A 25,951-nucleotide genomic window follows, 5' to 3' on the forward strand; every position below is an offset into this window, starting at 1 on the left:
CTCATACTGCACGTTTCTGTTGACTCTTTTTGGAAACACTGAATGTTCTAGTTAAACAGTTTTCTTTTCCTTTGCAGCTATGTTGACCAGACAAAACTCCTGTAAATTAGATCTGGCCAGTTAGTAGTATAGTATTTGATATTTCGTTAAAGTGCAGATGACCTTGGACCAGATACATCTATAACCAATATTTGTAATCTAATTACTTCAGCTACTGGTCCCTGTGTACTTCAGCTGTCTCGCCAGCTTTCCTCCGATGACTCTTTCTTGATGTCGGGTATATATTTTTCTGATTACAGGAATATATATTTTCTGATGTCAGATATATTTTTCTGATGTCTATGCGTTTTCTAGATACTTGGAAGTTAGTAATGAATAGAATGTTAGACCAAGTTTGAGGTAATTGACTCTTAATACCATTTGTCATTGCTGAAGCATTGATTTTAACGTGGCCTGCTTGCAAAATGATAGTGATCGTATTCTAGATATTTAACATCTGCCAAACCCCATGCTAGTTGCTATGGGGATAAAGAAATGAATAAAAACATGGACCCTGTCCTTGTATACAAGGAGACTTCAGTAAAGAGTACAGCTCTAAAGTCAGATAGATTGGATTTGAATCCTGACTTTGTCACTAACTGTGTGTACCTGAGCAAGTTATTTAACTCTCTATGACCCAGTTTCTTTATCTAGAAATTTGGACAATTGACTACACCTACCTCATAGGGTTATTATAATTATTAACGAAATAGATATACGTTGTAGAACCATTTGTTACACATTGTAAGTGCTAATTATGTTAGCTAACAATAACTATTAATATAATTGGAGACCTTGGAATCCAGTGGTGGGGGAGACCTATTGTGAAGATTCTTCTGTGCTGTGCTAAGGAATTTGGACTCTAATGAGAGGTAGTAACAGAAAGCAGCAAGATTAGATTTGGTACTTTTATGTTGTAATTCTGGCAATGATTTGGAAGAAGCACTGTGATGGAAAATGATTCTTTACCTCCTAAATGAGAGATTCTGTACTTTTTTTTTCCCCTCTCTCTACACTATTCACATGTACAGAATACTTCATTATCCATCCATCCACCTATCAGTGCAACAATTATTATTTGTTTTCTTTGTGCGGGGCACTGGGGATACAGCAGAGAAAAAGACAATTGGGGTCTTTGTTCTCATGGAACTTACAGTCTACTGGGGAACATTACAGAACAACTAAATTAATAAGATAATTGTACATTGAGATCTGTTCAGTATGCAGATCTGGCTCCATCCTTATTTCAGAAGCCTCTGTGCCTTTATATAATCTTAGAATAAAGTCTAAGACCTTTCTACCTGACACATGACGGGTGAGACTCTGTAATCTGGCCTCTGTCTGTCTAGGCTCGTCTCTCTTTCCTACTTGCTTTTCATGTTATTGTCGCATAATACTGAACTGTTCATGGATCTCTGTACCTATTCTTCTCTTACTTGCCTTTGTAACCCTGCAAATTCTGCCCTTCTACCTGAGATATCCGTATACTTATTTGCTTGCTTAACTGTATTTTATCCTATAAAAGCGACAAATGTGTCACTTTCTCCAAAGAGCATTCCCTGATACTCCACCCCTCGACCATAAGATGAGTTAGGTACCTCTTCTAGTAATCTGTAATTCCTTATCCTTATCTTTTGTCATTGAACTTTGCTATTGTCTTCAAATTGTCTCTGTCTGAATCTTCAAAAATTATCTCTGTCTGAATCTTGTCCTTTAGGGCAAGACATTTTTATTCTTACCTCTTAGAACGGTGCTTGGCACATGATTGTTATGCTATACATTTATGTTGAACAGATGAATTGCCAACTTGCTAGCAGTTCATTATCTTATTAGACATTATAAGAGTCTAAGGCAGTATCAGTGGAGATGGAGAGAAGAGGCTAGTTTCAGGAAGTATTTATAAGGTGGAATCAAAATGTTATAGCAGACTAGATGTAAGAAGAGAGATTTGAGGCAGGAAAACTGCTGGTTATGCCATTACCTGATACAGGGATTCCAAGGGAGTCGGAGCAGACAAGGAGCCATGATAAACTCAGTTTGCAGCATGCTAGTTTTAAGAAACGCTTGGCTAATAATACTGTATTATTTCCTTGAGATTTGGTAAGAGCAGGTTTTAAGTTCCTCATGACACCCACAGATGGTAATGATGGGTGGTGATAGATGTGTTAATTAATTTGTGGTAATCATTACACAGTGTTTATGTATATCAGGTCATTACATTATACACCTTGAATATATACAATTTTTATTTTTCAATTAACTATTTATTAAAAGAGAGCTTGGAGTCTATCCAGAAAGTAATGGATAATAGACAGTTACAAATATGGATACAGAGCTTAGCAGAAGTCAGAGCATAAAACTATAGATTTGGGCCGAGCGCGGTGGCTCATGCCTGTAATCCCAGCACTTTGGGAGGCCGAGGCGGGTGGATCACGAGGTCAAGAGATCGAGACCATCCTGGTCCACAAGGTGAAACCCCATCTCTACTAAAAATACAAAAAATTAGCTGGGCATGGTGGCGCATGCCTGTAATCCCAGCTACTGAGGAGACTGAGGCAGGAGAATTGCCTGAACCCTGGAGGCGGAGGTTGCGGTGAGCCTAGATCGCGCGATTGCACTCCAGCCTGGGTAACAAGAGTGAAACTCCGTCTCAAAAAATAAAAAACAGAACTATAGATTTGAGGTTATTTGCCTGTTAATGGTGTTTAGAAATATTAGAGTGTTTTTTACCCAAGAAAAGAATGAGTGGGAAGCATGTGAGATGGTTTTATGGGTGAGGTGGCATTTGAACTAATGCATTTGAGAACGCTCAGAAGAGCACAGTAACTAGGGAAAATTATTTTGTTTTCTTCAGTGATTGAGCATCTTCTAATTTCCTTACTTTGTACATTTTCCTTTAAATTATTCCATATGCGATTTCTGCTTTCTTTACCATAAAATTATTTGGTGTATTCATTTTGAAGATCCCAGAAATTGAATACTTGTTTTAGTGTTATTTTTCTCATCTAAGCCAAATTCCAGATATTGAGTTTTCATTTTATTATTTTCTGCCTTATCATCATTTTGCTATCTATGCCCTTATATCATTGAACCAAGAACTGAATAACTCTTGTGATTTGTTGATTTAGAAAGCTTAACTCTAGAAATGTTCTGTCTGGCTTCAGTGTTTTGTGTGATCAGCTTGGTCATTGTGTCCCTGTAACTGGAGACACCTGTCATGTTCCTCCTCAAATACTATTTATGAGGCTCAGCAAGGCCCTCACTAAATATTACATGGTTTAATCTTTCCTGGCTTCCTCAGGTTTACGTGGGAGGGGTATTTTCATGTCTCTGGCAGCACTTTTTCATTTTGCTGCTTTCCATTACTTAAATGTCATCTAATCTTTTATACGAATCGTTAGAATACAAAGACTAAATCTAGGTCCAAAATAAATATCTTCTTATTCATTGTTTTCCCAGTTAGGCTGAATGTATGACAGTAGGTTAAATGAGAGGAGAACAAATCTTCTCATTTGCTTAAACATGACTTGATTTGAGCAGCTTTGCTTAGGCCTAGAGCCTTAGTGCTTCAGAGTGATATTATCAGGTGAGTCATGTTATTATCATCTTCCAGACTGAGACTTGGGCATATGTGACCATCACCTCAATTTCTGCAGAAACAAATATTTTATCTGTACCAATAGTCCTTGACTTTTCTCCACCTACCACAACATAGAAGATACAACAGTAGCAGTGGCATGCTTGACAGTGATTCTTTCCTGGGATTTGGGAGCTTATCAGAATCTCCAGGGGTACTTTATAATTTAAAAATGTCCCCCAGGTGTGATTCTGATTTGCTTCCTTCTCCTCCTCCCACTCTGACAATCACTGTTTCATTAGAAGCCTCAGCATAAATAGACGCATGTATTAGTATCTTCTCCTTGTATAGTTGAGCTCCCTAATTCCCACACCCCCATACTTCCCTTTTGAGTGATCCCCATTAGTTCTTTCTAATATCATAACTTGAAACAAATGTCTACCTGTCACTGAAGGTATAGCTACCACTAAAACAACCTTGTTTAAAAGCCTACAAAGCCTGAGGGCCGGGTTTAATAATACAGTTTAAATGGGAATCTTTTGCAAAGATTTACACTCAGGTCTGAGATTTATATTAACACTGACCCTCACCCCCTCAGCTTTAACATTTTATGATGAAAATTTTCAAACTTATACTGATGTGGAAGGAATTTCGAGAGAACACCTGTATATCCACTTCCTGGGTTCTTCAATGAACATTTTAATAAACTTGTTTAGTCACATAGCTACCCAAATATTAATCCTTCTATCCATGTATTGACTCATCTTTTTAATGCATTTGACTATAAATTGCAGATGTCAGTAAAATTTTCCCTAAATACTTCAGCGTGCATATCGTTAACTGGAGCTCAATATTTGTTTAGTGTTTTTCTTTTGATGTAAAATTTACATACAGTGAAGTGCCCAAATCTTAAGTGCTCCTTAACTGAGTTTTAACAAATGATAAGTCTGTATAATCTAAACCCTATCAAGATACAGAAATTTAACACCCACTGTTTTCTGCCCAATTATTTCCTCTTGTCTTCACATAGTCTCTGAATTAAAGGTAAGAAAAAGGCTTGTAAGTGTTTACAGGACAAATAGAGATTGATGTTTAATGGCAGATAGCAGATTTTTCTTCTCAATTGCCTTAAATACTTTGTATTTAAATGGTATATGAGTGTTTTAAAATAGAAGACTGAGTGAATAACTTATATTTTCAGTTTGTAAAACACTATTTTGGAGAATATCAGATGTAAGTACTTCAGATCTATTTTGTTAAGTATTTTATAAGGCAAGAGTTCTAGTTCAATAAAATGTGAGGAGGTATATACTGAAATAAAAGTGGAGAAGAGAAAGAAAGTGGAGATGAGATGGGAAAAATCATGTAAATATTAATGTAATATAACTAATGTTATATTAAAAGTGGTTAATTGATTAAAATATCTATTATGTACATCACTAGACATCATAGTCTATCCTTAAAACAGTGGGATGCCATTTGTTCAAAAATATTAGCATATCGCAATCTGCCTTTAGGAAATACAAATTGAATTCTTCTCACTATTGGTCTTGAATGTTAGTCATTTTATTTTTAATGCCTTTATTCCTAGAAGATATCACTTATATGGCTTATTTTTAGAGGGACTGAACAGATTTTAACTTATACCAGTATATTTTACACTATGCTTTTGAAATTAATTTGCTTGCATTTTATGAGGGCAACACATAAGTTCATTTCTAATAAAATAATTCTGTTCCCCAAAGAAGAAGCTGTGACACAAATAAATTGATATTTCCATAATCAAAAGATATAGCAAACACACAGTCATTTGCATATAGTTCCTGAAATATTGCATACTGGCATTGTCAGTGCTGGTAAGTCCATTTCAAGGATGTTGCCCTTAGTCCATTAGTTTGGATAATGAGCCCTATAAAGTACATTTATAACTTGTGGCACTGCAAGTAGATGGATTCCAATTTTCATCCTTTTATCTAGACACATTGAAAGAAGGTCAATGGAGGGTTCTATATGATTCATTGTCCCAACACATATCAGATGACAGAGACGTGATAATGTCCGTGCATAAGTGTTTTCTTTATTTGGAAACAGCACTTGAAAGAAATCTTTCTATGATCATCCTTTGAAGTAAAGTGGAAACAGGTATTAAAAGAAGCTCTATCCCGTTTTTCTGTTTCAAACATTACCAAACACGTGACCATATAGCTATTCTTGGACAAAAGAGAAACCAACATTTAACAGAAAAATAAAAAGCCTGTAAAAGGCCTTTATAAGCTGTGGATGATATAACAAGGTATTTAATCAATTTTTCTGTCTTTTCTTAGAGCTGCTAAGGAGAAAACTATATACAAGCCTGTTTTCTAAACAAAGGAAATGCTTCTGTGTTCCTAAACATTAGGAAATTTATGATTTACTATAATTCTTATCCTGACTTTATTCTTATTAATGACATTCAAAGTACATGTTTAAGATGCATTCCAGGTTCATTTTGTACTTTAAAAGACCTCAAAATGGCAACTCTGTCATTTAGTGTCAGTTTTGCGTCAGAAAATGTGGAATTGTAGGCAAATTTTAAGTGTTGTCTTCATGAGAAATTGGTTTTAGATTCAAAATTGGTAGCTAATAATGTTGTTTTTCTCGATTATTTAATTATTAATATGAACTTTTGTGGTATACTTATCTTCTTTGTAGATGTAAAGCAATTATAGATCAGTTTGGTCAGAGAATAATCTCTAAGCATTTCCTCGTGGAGGACAGTTACTTTTCTGAGAACACATGCTCACGTGTGCAATACAGGTAAGGCCCCCTCCACCCACTAGCAAGCAAAGGTAATTTTATTGACATTTCTGTATGATTCTGTTCTTCAGGTAACATGCAAATAAATGCCAAACCAAAGATATATTCAATATCTTACTTCACTTACAGGGTCTGGTTTTAAAGGAGTCTAGCATAATTTCAACTCCTTTGCTTCAGCTGGGGTTTGTCTGTAGGTCAGGCATCCTTCTTTGATGAGCTAAGAAAAGATTAAAGCCAAACTTGACTTGGTTTTGGGAGGTTACACTTTTATCCTTACTTAAATCTTGAAACATGCTTTCTGGTGGTTATATAACTATAAACGAAACTTATCCATGGAATCAGAATTACTGCTTGACTGTTTTGTGCATTACAGGCAGATCTCCAGGGCAGTGCTGATTACAGATAGATCTGTCCTAAAAACAGATTCAGATCAACAGGTAAATTCAGTCCTATATATTTTTAATAAAAGGTGTATATATGAAGATGTACAACGTAATGTTTCACTATACATATACGTGGTGAACCAATCACTATAATTAAGTTAATTAACATATCTATCTCTTTACATAGTTACCTTTTTTATGGTGAGAACACTTAAGATTTACTTTCAGCAAATTTTAAATATACAACACCATATTATTAACTGTAGTCTTCCGCTGTACATTAGATCTCTAAAACTTATTCTTTTTGTATAACCGAAAGATTGTACCCTTTAACCAACATCTCCCCATTTTGCCTAGCCCCTGGCAAGCATCGTTTTACTCTCTGCTTGTCTGAATTTGAATTTTTTGTATTTCACATGTAAGAGCAATCATGCAGTATTTTCCTTTCTGTATCTGGCTTATTTCATTTACCATAATGTCCCCCAGGTTCATCTATCTTGTTGCAAATGGTAGGACTTTCTTCTTTTTTAAAGATTGAATAATATTCTATTGTGTACACATACACACACACCCCATTTTTACAAAAACCATTATTCCACTGACTGACACATAGGTTGTTTCCAAATCTTGGCTTCAACGAATAATGCTGCATTGAACATGGGAGTGCAGACTTTTCTTTGAGATACTGATAGATATATACCCACAATCTGGATTGGTGGATTATGTGATAATTATATTTTTAAAGTTTTTGTGGAATCTCCATAATGTTTTACATAATGTTTGTAAAGATTTACATTCCAACCAGTAGTGTACAAGGTCTGTTTTTTTCTACCTCTTCATCAACACTTGTTATCTCTTGTCTTGTTGATAGTAGCCATCCTAACAGAGGTGAAATGATACCTCATTGAGTCTTATGCTTTCTAATAACATTGTTACTAATTTAATCTACATGATAATTTGTATACAACAATATTGGCAAAGTTAAGTGTATTAAGCCATATGTACTAAAATTTGAGTATCCCTTCTCTGAAATGCTTGGGGCAAGAAGTGCTTGGATTTTAGATTTTTGGGGGGTTTTAGAGCATTTTGGATTTCAGATTTTTGGATTAGGGATACTCAACTTGTAGTTATTAAATGTGTTTTTAAAAAATACATGATGGCAATAATGTAATGGCATTGGTTTCCTAAGGATTTCCATCCAGTGGAACAGATAGTTGCATCTTATATAACAGATTTATTTTAGGAAAATTGATGTAAATACTAGAGTTTCAAAATTATTTCTGTGAAAGTGAAAATATATTGTTATGGGGAGAAAAAGAGAATCCCCAGAGAATACATTTAAAAATCTGGGAGAAAAAGACAGTAGCCAACCCTATGGCAATGATTGTAAGTCCACTGTTAGGCCTGGTGTGAGTAATTTCCACACACATTCCCAGTTATGGTATTTCCTTACCACCATCGTTCATTTCAGTACCCTCTTCTTCCTCCTTATCCCCAGTTCCATAGGAATGTCATTATGCCTCTGGTTTTTACTCAGACATCTTAAATTTCAGAGTACCCAAGTCTCCTTCTAACCGTATTTTATAGTGACTGATGAAATCAGCTTGCTCAGTAGGTGTGACTGTCGGTTCTGTATGCCACTGCTAAAAGTAAGCTCCTAAAGTTCCTTAAGTTGAAAGCTTTTTCTTATATAAAAGAAGTATGTGAGTGGATACAGTCAATTCATTGTCCCAGTTTTTATTGCTAATAAATCAACATTATGTACAAAAAAGTCCCCCAAATATACTTATTATATGTGTAATATAAATACTTTCATTAAGCCGTTCAGCAAACAATGAGTGCTTTTTACCTTCCAGCCAGTGTTGCTGCATTCTAAGGAGCTAGTGGTGACTATGATAGCATGTCTGCCCTCAAATAGCTTACAGTCTGGAGGATACAGATACCGATAAGTAGCAACTATAGTTCCATGTGACAAGTGTGAGCATGGGTGTGTAGAAGAGATAGTACGGCAGCTATTATATTACTTACTCCACTGTCCTGCAATTACTAGTTTACTTCTCTGTATTTCCCAGTAAGCTATGAGGTTTGTGAGGGAATCAAAGAGTGCCAGGGAGGCAGAAGAGTAAAGAGAACAAATAGAGATAACTGTTGGGGGAAGCTAAGCTGTGAAGAATAAGAGGGAGGAACTGGTCTTTGAAGAGAGATGTGGAGAAGAAGAGGGCTTTGCTTTACTTTAAAAGATTAGTATATATTTCAGCTCATGGGATAAAGCCAATAGAGAGGGAGAGGTTGAAGATACCGAAGTAAGAAGGAGGATAATTGATGGATCAAGGTCCAGGCAAAGGCTGGGGAGGCTAAAATTCAGAGAACAGGCAAAAACGTTGCCCTTGGATGGGATGGGAGACACGTTGAAACCAGAGGGTGAATGCATTTGTAGATTTGGGAATTCCCATCTTATGGGTTACATTTATTCTTTAAATTATAAACAAGGTGAAGTCATCTTTTAAGAATGGGGGTATGCAAATGTGGATGAGTAGAAGCTCAAGGAAAGATGTAAAATAATCACCATAGGAGTTGGAGAGTGTACTGTCTCATGTTCAAATTGCTGGGCAATGTTAATGGCCCAGTTGAGTCTGAAGGTCATGGATCTATAGTGGCATTAATCTCTCCTATCCTTTCGGCTCTTTCATTCTCTTATCTCTACCCAGTCTGTTAAGAGATGTACAATTCCTCATTCCCTCTGTTTCTTTTCAGTTTATCATCTCCCTTCTGCCCTTTTCTTTTTCCCTGCACTAGACCCCGTAGTAGATCTTCTGAATTGCTCTTTGTCTGACACTCTCAGTACCCATGTTGTCATGTCCTTCTACTATACCCACAGAGGAAGATCCCATCCCTGAGTCAGGCTATGATCTTCACCTGGATCACTGATGGCTGCTTAAGAAAACCATACATCCAGACAGACTAACCCTGCCACAGAGACAAGAGTGCCAGCGTGATTCAGCTGGACCTTCAGCACAGACCACCAGTCAGTTCTTCCACTGGCCTCGGACAGCTCTCTTGCCCTTTTCCCTCAGTGCCTAATCCAAGTCTTGATGATTTTACCCACCCTTCTTATCCCCTGCTCCTCTCACCCCCTTTACCCCCCATAACCTTGCTTCACTGAAAATAGTGAGGCCATCCAACGTGCACAGTAGCCCTTGACTTCCTGCCCCCCCACCATGTGTGTACTCCAGCCTAGGAATGAATCAGAAGGCTCCCTTCCTTGTTCAAAGCCAGCCACTTTGACAAGTGCCCTTGACACACACACACACATACACACACACACACCCCACCCTTTGTCTGCTCTCTCTCCTGTATCTTCAGCCTCTCCCCACTGCTGACACCTTTCTTTAACAAAGACACAGACACAAACACACAAGCATTTTCTATTTCGTATGTGCTAGTACATATAGGTATACATACTAGCATTTTCTGTTCTAAAAATAAAAACTAAAAGGAACCACTCCCTTGATTCTGCCCCCATCTCTAGCTGTCTTCCCTCTTCTTATCAGCATTTCAAGACAGTGTCTGTACTTGCTGCCACCAGCTCCTTACCTCCCATTCATTTCTTTAACACTCCAATCTGGCTTCTACCCTCCTGATTCTACCACATTTTTTCTTGCTAAATTCATTAATAACTTTACAAAAGTCAAGGCTAGGGGATATTTTTCGGTTCTTGTCTACCGGGACTTTCCTGGTACATTTGACAATGTTATTATTTCCTTGCTCTTGAAAGTCTGTACTTTTGGCTTCCATGAAACTGTGCTCTTGTGGTTCTCCTCATGACTCTGGCTGTTGCCTCTCTTCTTTCTTAGTGGGCTCTTGTTCCTTTACCCAATCCTTAAATATCAGGGCTCCTCAGTGTTCTTCCCTCAACCCACAGTATGTCTTGCTCTGAGCACACTCACTAGATGACTCTGTGTTATCTCATGATTTCAGTTCTGCATAGATCTTGGTGACAGCCAATTCTATATCTCCCAGGAGTGTCTGGCCCACATGCTAAGCTTCCTGCTGGACATCTGTCAAATGGAACATACTCAAAACTGAACTCACCATCTTACCTCCTCAAACTGCTCCTCATCCAGTGTTCCCTACTTCTAGGAATAGTTCTGACATCATTTCAACGGCAACTTCTTTCTCCCCTCTCTGACATCTCATCAGCCTCACATCCTTCAGTGTACTTCCTAAAAGTTGCTTTGATCTGCCTTTTCTCACTGTTCCAGTTATGGGACTCATCATCTCTGACTTGTAACTGGTCACCCTGTCTCTCATCTTGTCTACTTCAACTCTGCCTTCTACATTTCCTTCAGAGTGATCAGTCTAAAGTGTGTGTCCTGCTTGCCTTTCTTTGTTTCCTGTAGGGAGTGTTCTTCTTTTATCTTCTCTCACTTTTTTTTTTTTTTTGAGTTGTGCAGCATAGATAGAATGATGAGACTTGGAAGAATAGGTGTGGGTGCAGGTAAATTTTATGGAAATGGTATTAGAGGGTTAAAGGAATTCTTTTTTGATGATTTTTATAATTTCTGTGAGGTTTGAGATAGTTAACTTCTCAGAGTTAAAGTGATGGAGGTACTGTAGGAGATTACTAATTGCATCTCAGTAAAAAAAAAAAGGTGATAGTTGTAGAAATCAAAAGAAGTCCTTGCATGTTAGGGCAGTCATTATGATACTTTGCAGTTATGGTCATGTTTTTAGTTGTACTCATTTAACTATTGTTCAGCATTCAATGTCTTAGTGGCTTCTATCTTTTTAATGCCATAGTATGTTTTCTATCATGAACAAAGGGAATTGAGAGGAACATGGAGAAGTACGATTTTTCAGACATTTTGAGGCCAGAAATGTACATAAATATAGGATAGTCATGGTCATCAAAATCATTTCTAATTTAAAATTTGTTTTAAGTGTTTCCTCTTTGGGCCATCACTGTGACATTCTCAGTCAAAATGTAGCATAGCACTTACAGGGCAAAGTGCAAATGGGCTTTTCCCTTTTGACAAGTATTTTCTATGTGAAAGGATAAAATTTCCTCACATTGAAGATTAGATTGAGGATTAGTATTGAAACTTTAGGATCTACAAAGAAACATTGACCTGGGTCGGGTGCAGTGGCTCACGCTGGCAATCCCAATACTTGGGGAAGCCAAGGTGGGTGGATTGCTTGAGGTCAGGAGTTTGAAATCAGCCTGACCAACGTGGCAAAACCCCACCTCTACAAAAAACAACAAAAGAAATAGCCAGGTATGGTAATGCATGCCTATAATCCCAGCTACTTGGGAGGCTGAGGCACGAGAATCACTTGAACCTGGGAGGCGGGGGTTGCAGTGAGCCTAGTTTGTGCCACTGTATACTAACTTGGGTGACAGAGTGAGACTCCGCCTCAAAAATAAAAAGAAACATTGACCTGAAGATCTTTTCAAGTTTTTGAGTATAAAACCATCTAGCATATATATCATTAATGCCTAAGGTAGCATACTACATATCAATAAATAGTACTTAACAATTTTACATTGTACTTTTGATTCTGAATTTCTAGTTTTATTAAGGGAGTCTTTAAAAATTATGTGTTTTCAAATGTTTTGGTATATATTTACTTTGACTGCTTGTTTCTATAAGATTGGGATGGGTAATCTCTAATCTTTGACTATTAGTGCTAACTGCTGTTTTTAGCCATCATGAGTGATCAAGATTGATTTAATATGGTCTGATTTCAAATAGCAAAATACATCTATTTCAGAACTAAGAAGTCATAATGATATCCTTTGAAAATACAGTTTGAGTACCCTTATCTGAAATGCTTTAGATGAGGTTTGGATTTCAGATTTTTTCAGATTTTGGAGTATACCAGTTGAGTGTCCCTAATCTGAAAATCTAAAATCCAACATGCTCCATTGAGCATTTTCTTAGAGCATTATGTCAGCACTAAGTTTTGGATTTTGGAGTATTTTGGAATTTAGATAATGGTTACTCTACCAATAGTAAGTTTATAGTAAGAAACCTAGAGAAAGTTAATAAGGATTTAATAAATATTAAAGATATTTGAAATAGTTATTATCTATGAGAATTATGAACATGATACATATATATGTTTCAAATTCTGTTCCAAAATTAAATCCTGACAAGCCATATTTTTTTAAGACATCAAGGTGTTTGAAAAGATACTCAGTTTAGAAGTTAACAGTATTTTAATGTTAGAAGAATGAAAATGAAATCTAACAGCTGTGTCTGATACTTTATTTTTGCTTTGTAGATTTCCATTTTGACAGTGCCATCAGAGGAACCAGGAACTTTTGCTGTTCGGGTCATTGAGTTATGTTCTTCCACGATGACATGCATGAAAGGCACCTGTAAGCATAGTAGAATGGTTGTATTTTTTGTTTGTTTAGGAAGGAAACGGGGGCAGCTGTTACAGTTGTCAAGGTTGTATCTATAGAGATTTTCTCACTTTTTTATTATTTAGAGTATCTGCTTATACAAAATACGGTTATAGAGTAAGTCATTTCATACCTTTCCCTTACCTATAAACATTTTGGTGGCTAAATCTTCACAGGCATAATTTTTTAGTTCTCCAGTGAAGAATTTTCTGACTTTCAATTATTTCTCATTTTTCTTTAGCTTATTAGAAATCTGCTTGCATTACACTTTTTTTAATTGCTAATTTTTTTTTTTTTACTTTCTTAGTCTATTTGTGCTGCTATGACAAAAATACCTTAGACTGTGTAACTTATAAAGAACAGAAATTTATTGCTCATGATTCTAGAGGCTAGAAAGTGCAGGCCGGGTGCAGTGGCTCACGCCTATAATCCCAGCACTTTGGGAGGCCGAGGTCGGTGAATCACGAGGTCAAGAGATTGAGACCATCCTGGTCAACATGGTAAAACCCTGTCTCTACTAAAAATACAAAAATTAGCTGGGCACGGTGGTGCGCGCCTGTAGTCCCAGCTACTCAGGAGGCTGAGGCAGGAGAATTGCTTGAACCCAGGAGGCACAGGTTGCAGTGAGCCGAGATCGCGCCATTGCACTCCAGCCTGGGTAACAAGAGTGAAACTCCGTCTCAAAAAAAAAAGAAAAAGAAAGTGCAAAATTAAGGTACCAGCAGATTCAGTGTCTGATGTGGACCTGTTCCTCATAAGTGGCACCTCCTTTGTGTCCTCATATAGGGGATAGGGATAAAAAAGCTTCCTTGGACCTCTTTTGTAAGAGCACTAATCCCATTTATGAGGGCACAGCTCTCATGACCTAACCATGTTCCAAAGACTCTACCTCTTAATACTTTTGCATTGTGGGCCTACTTGAAGTATTAAGAGGTAATACTTTTGCATTGCCTATGTCAACATATGAATTGTGAGGAGACACAAACATTCAAACCATAGCACCTTGAATTCTAAATTCTGAATCCAATTACTGAACTTTCTTCATGTGTAAATTTTCAATTTATTTTGTTTATTTATGAGACTAAAGTTAAGGACTGCTTTATCTGCTCTTTCACGTATATGTTTCAAAACTTTTGTTTCCAGCCACATTAGATATCGTGCATTCTACAACATATTTCTTGAGGATATTTCAGTAAATAGGAGTCAACAAGTATACATTATATATCGCTGTGCCTAGACCTAAGCTATGTACTATAAGTATTCGAAGCAGAAGCTGAGATATCTGATTTGAAATGTTCATGATATTATTGCTCACCTAATGGAACAAGACAATGTATTTATTAACTAAGTACAACATATTGTGCTAGGCATTTTATGGTAGGTAAAGATGCATAAGATACCCCTGACTATAGGGGTTTCGCAGTCTAGTTGAATAGATGAAACAAACATAGAAGTAGCTGGAAGAGGCAAAATATGAGAAGTATCAACAAACAGTGTATTCTAGGGATTCATAGGAGGGAGACATAATATCATTAACTAGAAAAATATTTTTTGATTCTGTAAACTTAAGTGTTAGTCAGACTGTTACGTGAGTTCTGAGAAGCAAAAAGATTAATCTGGTTTTGCATAGTCACAAGGAAAACTTCAATGGGGAAATGTAGAGCTACTACTTAAAATTGGGAACATGTAATTAGGCAGAAAATAGTGGGAAGTCTGATGCCAGCAGAGAGCATTAAGAAAACTTTTCAACATTGCTATAATCCTAAATTTCCTTTGGACAAGTAGCTCAGAGAACCATTTCTCCTTTTATAGTGTATTAGTCTGTTTTCATGCTGCTGATAAAGACATAACCTGAAATTGAGAAGAAAAAGAGGTTTAATTGCAATCACAGTTCCACATGACTGGGGAGGTCTCAGAATCATGGCAGGAGGCGAAAGGCACTTCTTACATGGTGGTGGCAAGAAAAAAATGAGGAAGAAGCAAAAGCAGAAACCCCTGATAAACCCATCAGATACTGTAAGACTTACTCACTATCACAAGAATAGCATGGGAAGGACCAGCCCTCATGAATCAGTTACCTCCCCCTGGGTCTCTCCCATAACACATGAGAATTCTGTGAGATACAAGTCAAGTAGAGATATCAGTGGGGACACAGCCAAACCATATTATTCCACCCCCCAGCCCCTCCAAATATCATGTTCTCACATTTCAAAAGCAATCATGCCTTCCAACAGTTTTCCAAATTCTTATTTCAGCATTAACCCAAAAGTCCACAGTCCAAAGTCTCATCTGAGACAAGGCAAGTCCCTTCTGCCTATGAGCCTGTACAATCAAAAGCAAGTCAGTTACTTCTTAGAAACAATAAGGGTCCAGGTATTAGGTAAATAAAACCATTCCAAATGGGAGAACTTGGCCAAACAAAGAGTTTTCAGGCCCCATCCAAGTCTGAAATCCAGCGGCGCAATCACATTTTAAAGCTCCAGATGATCTTCTTTGACTCCAGGTCTCACTAATGCAAGAGATGAGTTCACATGTCTTGGGCAGCTCCACCCTTGTGGCTTTGCAGGGTTCAGCCTCCGTCTCAGCTGCTTTCACAAGCTGGCATTGAGTGTCTCTGGCTTTTCCAGGTGCACGGTGCAACCTGTTGGTGGATCTATCATTCTGGAGGCTAGAGAATGTAGAGAATGGTGGTCCTCTTCTCACAGCTGCACTAGGCAGTGCCCCAGTAGGGACTCTGTAGGGGGAACTCTAACCCCACATTTCCCTTCTGCAATGCCTTTGCAGAGATTCTTCATGATGGCCCCACTCCTGCAGCAACCTTTTGCCTGGGCATCCAGGTGTTTCTATACATCTTCTGAAATCTAGGTAGAGGTTCCTAAACCCGAGTACTTGATTTCTATGCACCCACAGGGTCAACACCACGTGGAAGCTGCCAAGGGTTGGGGCTTACACCCTCTGAAGCCACAGCCCAAGCTCTACATTGGGCCCTTTCAGCCCCTGCTGGAGTGGCTGGGACACAGGACACCAAGTCCCTAGGCTGCACACAACATGGCGATGCCTGGCCCATGAAAGCACTTTTTCCTCCTTGGCCTCCAGTCCTGTGATGAGAGAGGCTGCCGTGAAGATCTCTGACATGTCCTGGAGACATTTTCCCCAGTAGTCTTAGTGATTAACATTAGGTTCCTTGCTACTTATGCAAATTTCTGCAATAGGCTTGAATTTTTCCTCAAAAAACGAGTTTTTCTTTACCACTGCATCATCAGGCTACACATTTTCTGAACTTTTATGCTCTGTTTCCCTTTTAAAATGGAATGCTTGTAACAGCACCCAAGTCATCTTTTGAATGCTTTGCTGCTTAGAAGTTTCTTCCACCGGATACCTTAAATCATTTCTCTCAGGTTCAAAGTTCCACAAATCTCTAGGGCAGGGGCAAAATGCTGCCAGTCTCTTTGCTAAAACATAACAAGAGTCACCTCTGCTCCATTTCCCAACAAGTTCCTCACCTACATCTGAGACCACCTCAGCCTTGACCTTATTGTTCATATCACTATCAGCATTTTTGTCAAAACCATTCAACAAGTCTCTAGGAGGTTCCAAACTTTCCCACATTTTCCTGTCTTCTTCTGAGCCCTCCAAACTGTTCCAACCTCTACCTGTTGCCCAGTTCCAAAGTTGCTTTCACATTTTTGGGTATCTTTTCAGCAATGCCTCATTCTACTGGGACCAATTTACTGTATCGGTCTGTTTTCATGCTGCTGATAAAGACATACCCGAAACTGGAAAGAAAAAGAGGTTTAATTGGACTTACAGTTCCATAGGCTGAGGATGCCTCAGAGTCATGGCAGGAGGTGAAAGGCACTTCTTTCATGGCAGCAGCAAGAGAAAAATGAGGAAGAAACAAAAGTAGAAACCCCTCATAAACCCATTAGATCTCTTGAGACTTATTCACTATCATGAGAATAGCATGGGAAAGACGGGTCCCCATGATTAAATTACCTTCCCCTGGGTCCTTTCCACAACACGTGGGAATTCAGAGAGAGATAATTCAAGTTGAGACTTGGCTGGGGACACAGCCAAACCATATCATATAGTGATTTGTGCTGCAGGAAAATCTTTACCATGACAGTTGGTGTTATTTTCTACTATTATTACCTTAACTATATTTTCATGTAATTTTATCTGTGTTAGCTTCTTAGATGTAGAATAAAACTGAACCTATTATGGTTTTTGCGATTTGTATTTGTTTTATGTTTGTGAGTATTCTTTTTCAAATTTCCAGTTTTAGTTTAGATTCAGGGACTGCACAGATTTGTTACAAGGATATATTGCATGATGCTGAGGTTTGGTCTTCTGTTTATCCTGTCACTCAGATAGTGAACATAGTACCCAATAGGAAAGTTTTTCAGCTATTTCCTCACTCCATCCCTCTTTTTGGAGTATCCAGTGTCTATTGTTCCCGTCTTTATGTCCATATATACCCAAGATTTAGCTCCCACTTAATAAGTGAGATCATGTGATATTTGGATTTCTATTTCTGTGTTAATTCAGTTAGGATAATGGCCTCTAGCTGCATCCATGTTGCTGCAAATGACATGATTTTCTTCGTTTTTATGGCTGCATAGTATCCCATGCTGTATATGTACCACATTTTTTTAATCCAGTCTGCTGTTGATGGGCACCTAGATTGGTTCCATGTCTTTGCTATCAAGAATAGTGCTGCGATGAACATGGAAGCTTTTTTTTTTTTTTTTGGTAGAATGAGTCATTTTCATTTGGATATATACCCAGTAATGGGATTGCTTGGTTGAAAGATAGCTCTGTTCTAAGTTTTTACAGAAATCTCCAAACTGCTTTCCACAGTTACTGAACACATTCCCGCCAACAGTATATAAGCATTTCCTTTTCTTTGCAGCCTTTACAGCATCTGTTATTTTTTGAATTTTTAATAATAGCCATTCTGACTGGGGTGAGATGGTATCTCTTTGTGGTTTCATTTGCATTTCTCTGATTAGTGATGTTGAGCACTTTATCCTATGTTTGTTGACTACTTACATGTCTTCTTCTGAAAAGCATCAGTTCAAATCCTTTGTCTATTTTTTAATAGGATTGTTTTATTCTTGTTGATTTTTAGGTTTTTTTAATAGATTTTGGATGTTAGCTATTTATTGGATGCACAGTTTGTGAATATTTTCTCCCATTCTGTAGTTTGTTTACCCTGTTGATAGTTTCTTTTGCTGTGTAGAAGTTCTTCAGCTTAATTAGATCCCATTTGTCAGTTTTTGTTTTTGTTGCAATTGCCTTTGAGGACTTGGTCATAAATTGTAAATAGTCTTCATAAATTGCTTTTTAAATTATTTTTCCACTTGTCATATTTTAACATTCCCAGTCTAATAATTTATGTTCACTGTTGACAATTTGGAAGATATAAAAAAGAAAAGTTACTATAATCCCTCTACCTAGTAATGAGAGCTACCCTTGGTGTATGATTCTTTGTCGTTTTTTCTTTGTATGAGTATGCACATATATTTTCATAAAACACAATCTTGTTTTAGATACAGTTTTATAGTATGTTTTTTAAGAAAGGTGATACAAAAATGTTTTTGCATGTCTGCGATAGCATTTTCAGTGATTTGGGTTATGCCATTTAAACTGAAGTGAGACCTCAGTTTTTTTAGTGATGTTTGGCAGGAGTAGAGCAATTATTGTCTCAAAGTTTTCTATCTTGCTAAGATACTCTTTCCTGGTCTTTTGCTAGAGAGTGTAGGTTTTTGTTGGGGCTTTTAAAATCTGAGTCCATTGGTGTTTCCAGTTGTCAGTTTCTATGGCTCTCAATCAAGAATGGCAAAAGAAAACCCAGGGGACTCTGGCATTTTGCTCTTTTGGTCCCAAGGTCTCTAGCCAGTCTGCTTTCTTTGTTCCAGCTTTCAGAGTTTTCCATGTTGGTTTTATATATTGTGTCCAAGATTTTTAGCTGTACTCGGGAAAACACAGGAAAACCTCCTTTATTCCTTCTGGATGTGGAAGTCCCAAAGTATCCCCAAAGTTACTGACTTACACATCCAGTGGCAGTTTATAAACGAGCATGTCTGTTTTCTTCAAAGCCTCAATAGCACTGGATATTATCTTATCAAAACTCCTTTGCCAATTTGAGAAAAAAAATTCTGTTTAAACTTACATTTAATAACTGATAAAGTTATGAGTTGTGAGCTGTACCTTGGCCCCTTTTAGCCATGGCTAGAGCAGCTAGGATGTAGGGCACCACATCCTTAGGCTGCACACAGCAGGGGGGCCCTGGGCCTGGCCCTTGAAACCATTTTTTCCTCATAGACCTCCAGGCATGTGATGGGAGGGGCGTTGCAAAAGTCTCTGACTTGGCCTGGAGACATTTTCACCATTGTTTTGGTAATTAACATTTGGCTCCTCATTACGTATGCAAATTTCTACAGCCAGCTTGAATTTCTCCTCAGAAACTACGTTTTTCTTTTTGATAACATTGTCAGGCTACAAATTTTCCAAACTTTTATGCACAGTTTCCCTTTCAAAACTTGATGCCTTTAACAGCACCCAAGTCATCTCTTGAATGCTTTGCTGCTTAGAAATTTCTTCCACCAGATACCCTAAATCATCTTCTTCAAGTTCAAAGTTTCACAGATCTGTAGGACAGGGGCAAAATGCTGCCAGTCTCTTTGCTAAAACATAACAAGAGTCACCTTTACTCCAGTTCCCAACAAGTTCCTCATCTCCATCTGAGACCACCTCAGCCTGGATTTCATTGTCCATATCATTATCAGCATTTTGGTCATAGCCATTAAACAACTATCTATGGAGTTACAAACTTTCTTACATTTTCCTGTCTTCTTCTGAGCCCTCCAAACTGTTCCAGCCTTTCCCTGTTACCCAATTCTAAAGTCACTTCAACATTTTCGGGTATCTTTTCAGCGGTGCCCCACTCTACTGGTACTAATTTACTGTATTAGTTCATTTTCATGCTGCTGATAAAGACATCACTGGAACTGGACAGTTTACAAAAGAAAGAGGTTTATAATGGACTTACAGTTCCACATGGCTGGGGAAGCCTCACAGTCATGGCAGGAGTCAAGGAACAAGTCACATCTTATATGGATGGCAGCAGGCAAAGAGAGAGAGCTTGTTCAGGGAAACTCCCCCTTATAAAAACATCAGATCTCATGAGACTTATTCACTATCACAAGAACAGCATGGGAAAGACCTGTCCCCATAATTCAGTTACCTCCCACTGGGTCCCTTCTACAACATGTGGGAATTCAAGATGAGATTTGGGTGGGGACACAGCCAAACCATATCTCCATAGCTTAATCAGTTTTTCAGTACAAAACTAGACAAATGGAATGGTTTAATAGTAAGGCTTACACCAGGAAGGTTGACTGAGAGAGTTAAGTTTCAATTTATTATTTATATTATGCCTTGTTCCCAATAAAAAGAGAAGTTAATGTTCATTTAAGAATCTTTTATGTATTCTTTTTACAATAATGTTCATTATTCTAAAAGTGCTATAATAGTGTTAATGTTTAAAGTGTAATATATAGCAAGACTTAAGAAATACACTGAGATAGAAACTGACATTTTTTTTTTTTTACTCATCAAAATCCAGCCATTTATTAACATACTTTAATAAAAAATCTCAAAACATTGTAGTCTTTCTCTTTGAGTTCCCAATACATTAAAGGTACCTCTTTCCCCACTTTTTTTTATTGCATTTTAGGTTTTGGGGTATATGTGAAGAACATGCAAGATTGTTGCATAGGTGCACACGTGGCAGTGTGATTTGCTGCCTTCCTCCCCTTCACCTATATGTGGCATTTCTCCCCATGCTATCCCTCCCCAACCTCCCACCCCTTGCTGTCCCTCCCCTATTTCCCCCCAACAGACCCCAGTGTGTAGTGCTCCCCTCCCTGTGTCCATGTGTTCCCATTGTTCAACACCCACCTATGAGTGAGAACATGCGATGTTTGATTTTGTGTTCTTGTATCGAAACTGACATTTTTAACATTTACTTGCTCTTACTACTTAAAGTTTAGATTTCTTTTTTTCTCCTCCTTTTTTAATGCTTTTGGCCTGTTCGTAGACATTCAGAGCAATTTGTAACTTGGACATTAAAGGTGTTTAATGCTGTATTTTCCTGCTGCTGCCCTAATTGAGAGTCATTGGTGTCACAGATAGTTGCAAGTTCTTCTGTTATCAGTCTGTCTTCTGAAACAACTAGCCTGATAATCTCAGAAGGCTTTAAACCACCTTCTTTTCTGTTAATTTCTTTCTGTTTCAAGTCAGAAAAAGAGCAAACACACCCTTTGTTTATTTTATGTATCCAAACCTGTTTGTAACTCGTTATTTTTCTCTTTTTAAGCTCCCCAATTATGGGTAAATTATTTAGTTTAGAATGTTACACAGTCATTCTCTTTCTTAATTACATTTACTTCCAAATCTCGTTTGACGGTTTTGTCTTTCCTAGACCTTTGGAATAAAGCATATCCTGAACACAATAGAACATGTTTTAAAATTCACCTGTCTTTTTACAGAATAATTTACAAACACGATTTCATTATTTTCCAGGTCAAGCATCAAAAACTGAAAATGCTAAATATGCTTATTTGTGCTGTAACATATCATTTTTGGGAGGAAGGATGTGTGGAATTTGATATTACTCATAATTGGAAAGAAATGTATATTCAGAAGAATTTGTTTCAATTAGAATTCTTGGTGGAAGGCTTTTTAACATTCTATCTGAATGTTGTTATTTATATATGTTTACATTAGTTCTGTGGTGGAATTCTCATATTTGTGTAATGATGATGTTAAAATGTTGATGATCATCTATTTTATCATGGTTTTATAGATATCAAATAATAGAAGAATAAATTTTAAATGTGTAAATTTTATTTTTAAAAAAATCATTAACTCTAAATGGATTTTATAGTGACTTATTTTCCCTTCAAATAGTTACTTAAGTAGACAAATACGTCTGTACATTTAAACTTTGGTTCCATTGTATAAGTGACAGACATGTAATCAGTATTGCTAGCTTAGTGTAACCAAGTGCCTTCCCTTACCCTAAAACTTGATGCTGTAATGATGAAATCATGAACTAAACTTACTGTTCTTCTTATTGGAAGAATCACTTGACAAATGTTGGCAAGTACTGTAACTGATGTAGTTATACTTGAATAAATCAAATATAATCAAAATATATACCAATGAGATGTTGTGACTTGTACCTATACCTCAAAATTTATAAAATGAAATTTATAGAAAGTAAATGATATAAACTTTGGTGACTTAGAGTTCAATTGTTTAACAAAGAATATATTTTAAAGATATATTATTCATGAGCAAATTAACTTGTTTATATGACATACTTATTATAGAATTGTGACTTTTAGAGAAATTATGGGAATTCTTTAGTAAAAATGTCTTTTTGTAATTTTAAACACTGGGTTTCATTTGTGTCTAATCTAGTATGTCCATTATTCATTAGCCATAACAATCTATATGTGAAGATATATTTTTCTTTGAAAAATATTACTGATTTTAAAGGTGTCTTCCCCATGTAAATAAATCCAAGAAGATGAGAAAGTTTAAATTTGTCACGGGTACTCTACTCTTAACTAGTGAAGGTTTTATGTTTTCGTCTTTAAGTACATATTAAGTATTCATTTGTTAACTAATTCTGATACTCATTTTATCTTTACTTCAGTATCTACTGCTCAGTCATCCATTCTTAAATCAGCACAAGCTTTTACTTTCTTCCCATTGAGCATGGGGTAGAAATTTGCTACCTTTTAGTGCTCATCAGGTTTGACTAATATTATGGCACTTTAATATTAATTTTATTGTTAAATAATATTTAGTATCAAATATTATTTAATTACTATGTCACTTTTAGTGGCATATGCGTAAAACATTAAATGTTAATGTTGTAGATATCATTTAATAAGATCGAATATATAATTCTCAGTGTTTTCAACTTCTCAGCAACTTATTTCTTTACACAAATCACATTTTTACACTTATTTTTTATCCTGTGCTATGCAAATGCTTTACTGTATGTTGTCTTAAGTGTGTGCTCAAGAATGTGCTTAAGACATAAAACTACCTCAGAATTCACTTACACTTTTTATTCTCTTTAATGATTTTTCAAAAATGTCACATTGCCTTAAATTTGGTTTGATTTAGAATTTGTAAAACCATAAGTATGCCACTGAAGTTTACCTTCACATCACATGGGAATAGTATATATGAAAAGTTCATTTGCAAAGCAAATAAATAGTTCAGTTAACAAGGGAGATACATTTCATTGACACACTATTGTATAGTGGTGGAAAACATAGGTGAGGTTCAAATCCCACTTTTGACTAACTGCTTGACTAACTTTAGGCAAATTACTTAATTTCTCTATGCCTCAGCTTTCCCATCTGTGAAACAGGAATAATGATAGTATCTACCTCAGAATTGTTATTAGTATCAATTTTGCTTAAGCGGATATTTTGATAGACCGATAGGATTTCATGGTTATGCAAGACTACAGGGCTTTCTGTAAGCAACCTTGGGTTAGTCTAGTTATTGCATCTTTTTTTTTAAAGTAGTAGAGTTACATTTTGTAAAGTCTAAAAGTCTGCTTAAATTTTCCTCCTCTCAGCTAATTTGGTTCAAGTTACTGAGACTATTAAATATCTGAAATTTATTTGTTTATTGTGTTTTTCATAGCTAAACAAGCCATATTTTTTTCAGAGTTCATCTTTCAGGACATACCTAATATATTTATTTCTATTCATCTTATATCCTACGTGAATTTAATATGAGATTTACTTTCTTTTACAGTCATTTGTAAATAACAAAACATCATCTCTGCAGCCCTTCCATTTGACATTCATTTTTATGTTCTTTGCAGTACTTACTCATACACTATACATTTTGAATATTTTTGTACATACTTATCAGGCAATAACAGCTGTTTTATTCTCGTATTTGATGTTACAGGATGTTATTTATTTCTGATATGACTATATATTTGTGAATATATAATGTGAACTACATATATTATATATGTAATAATCAGAATTTCATGTAGGTACTGGTTTATATACTTTTTTTCTGCTTTTGTGATTCTATTTTAAAATGTTATATACCTTTTATAAAAATGAGTTAATGATTCAAAACAGTTATCAGTGCCTTTTTAATTTGCTTTTGAAAATGTGGCATTTTAAATTATTTTTATTAATAATGTCACAAAACAAAGATTTAATCTGATTATATATAAATTAATTTTTCTTCCTGAACTTAAGATAATGTTCTGGAGTTTTTCTCTTAAATTCTACTGAGAAAGTGTAAGATGACTGTAGACTTTTTCATAGGTGAATTAAAAAATTAAGTTGTGTGTCATATGTCATCAAACTCAGTTCCTTACTTGTTACTATAAAGTGTGTCTCTGAGCTTTTCTCTTTTATTGATACAGTCATATCCTCATTTGTGCTATATTACATAAATTACATGTGGCCTTTACAGTTACATGAAAGATGCGTTACCAGCCACTTTGATCTCTATGTAAATTAATTACATATTTCTAGTTAGGTTGCACAACAAAGCCTACTTGCTGACTAGCCTATAAATAAAGATTCTTTAAATGCATTTGGAACAATTTTGCCTGCTTATATAGAGTGAGTGACTGCTGTACGTGGTAAATTCAGAAGCTTGAGGAATACATTTCCTGTCTTTTGCAGCAAGCATTTACTTAGGTTTTACATTCACATGTGTAATGCCATTTGTTTTTGTTTTAAAATGTGTCATCATTGAAAGAATCGTAGCTGGTGAGTGAGAAACGACCTTCATAAACTTGAGACTAGAAGAGGAGTATAGATGGACTAATCATACCCCTTCATTTTAATTATGAGGACACTGAAGCCAGACAGAAAAACTGACTTTACCTAGTAGATATAAAGAGCAGAAGTAATACCAGACCTACGTAATTATCCTATACTGTGTCACTCTGTTACTGTATGTTGGACTTGTTACTTTTAAATGTGCTCATTATTGCAGTTGTGCACATTCTGAGTAGAAATCATACTTCTCATGTGTTTAAAAACAACTTGTAAGAGAGATCAGTATTCCAAAGGCAGTTTTGGAGAACTAAAAGTATGGTTATTTCTAATTTTGTGTTGAGTTATTTCTCACTTCTGAATTAAAACTCATTTTGCACCAAGATTCATTTAATGCCAATAGAAATCTAAGTATATTGCCAAAAGAGGAATTGTAATAGAAAATACATTTTTTTATTAAGCCTTTGGCCATTTTTGGCCCATTAAGCCTTTAAGTAGTTGCTAAATGAAGTAAAAGGAGCATGGTTTATAAAAAGAGTTAGGATTTAAATTTTTTTTGTTCAGATATGATCTCACATGGTACCTGTGGGAAATATTTCCACTTGTATTGCATCTTCCACGATCTTAGTAATAGTCGTCAATTGGTACTAATGAAATGTAATACTTTTAGGAAAGCATTTGCCCTGTGTGATCTAAGTTTTGGTCGTTGTTGGCCTTTATTGAGCAAGTTAATTATTTGGAGAAGAATTAAAGTCACAGATGCAAAAAGTATTTTACATAATTGAATTTTAGTAGAAATGTGTTAACATGTTCTACATGTTCGGTTTTGAGTTTACCTTATACACTTAAGGTCTTCAGACTTTTTGCTTATTTACTCCTTGAACGCTTTCAAGTTGAC

The 25,951-nt window shown here is 36.3% G+C and overlaps 1 protein-coding gene across 1 annotated transcript in view; it reads left to right on the forward strand.

Moving 5' to 3' along the window:
* CHM (CHM Rab escort protein) overlaps positions 1–25,951 on the forward strand; it is a 188,365-nt gene that overhangs the window by 140,758 nt on the left and 21,656 nt on the right. Inside the window, exons 10-12 of the mRNA XM_012464454.2 lie at positions 6,308–6,412; positions 6,786–6,849; positions 13,081–13,177. Coding sequence (XP_012319877.1) covers positions 6,308–6,412; positions 6,786–6,849; positions 13,081–13,177 — 266 coding nt within the window. The remainder of the gene's footprint in view (positions 1–6,307; positions 6,413–6,785; positions 6,850–13,080; positions 13,178–25,951) is intronic.

Source organism: Aotus nancymaae, unplaced genomic scaffold, assembly GCF_030222135.1.
Source record: "Aotus nancymaae isolate 86718 unplaced genomic scaffold, 86718_ANA_hifiasm-v0.15.2.pri h1tg000004l, whole genome shotgun sequence".
Lineage (NCBI taxonomy): Eukaryota > Metazoa > Chordata > Mammalia > Primates > Aotidae > Aotus > Aotus nancymaae.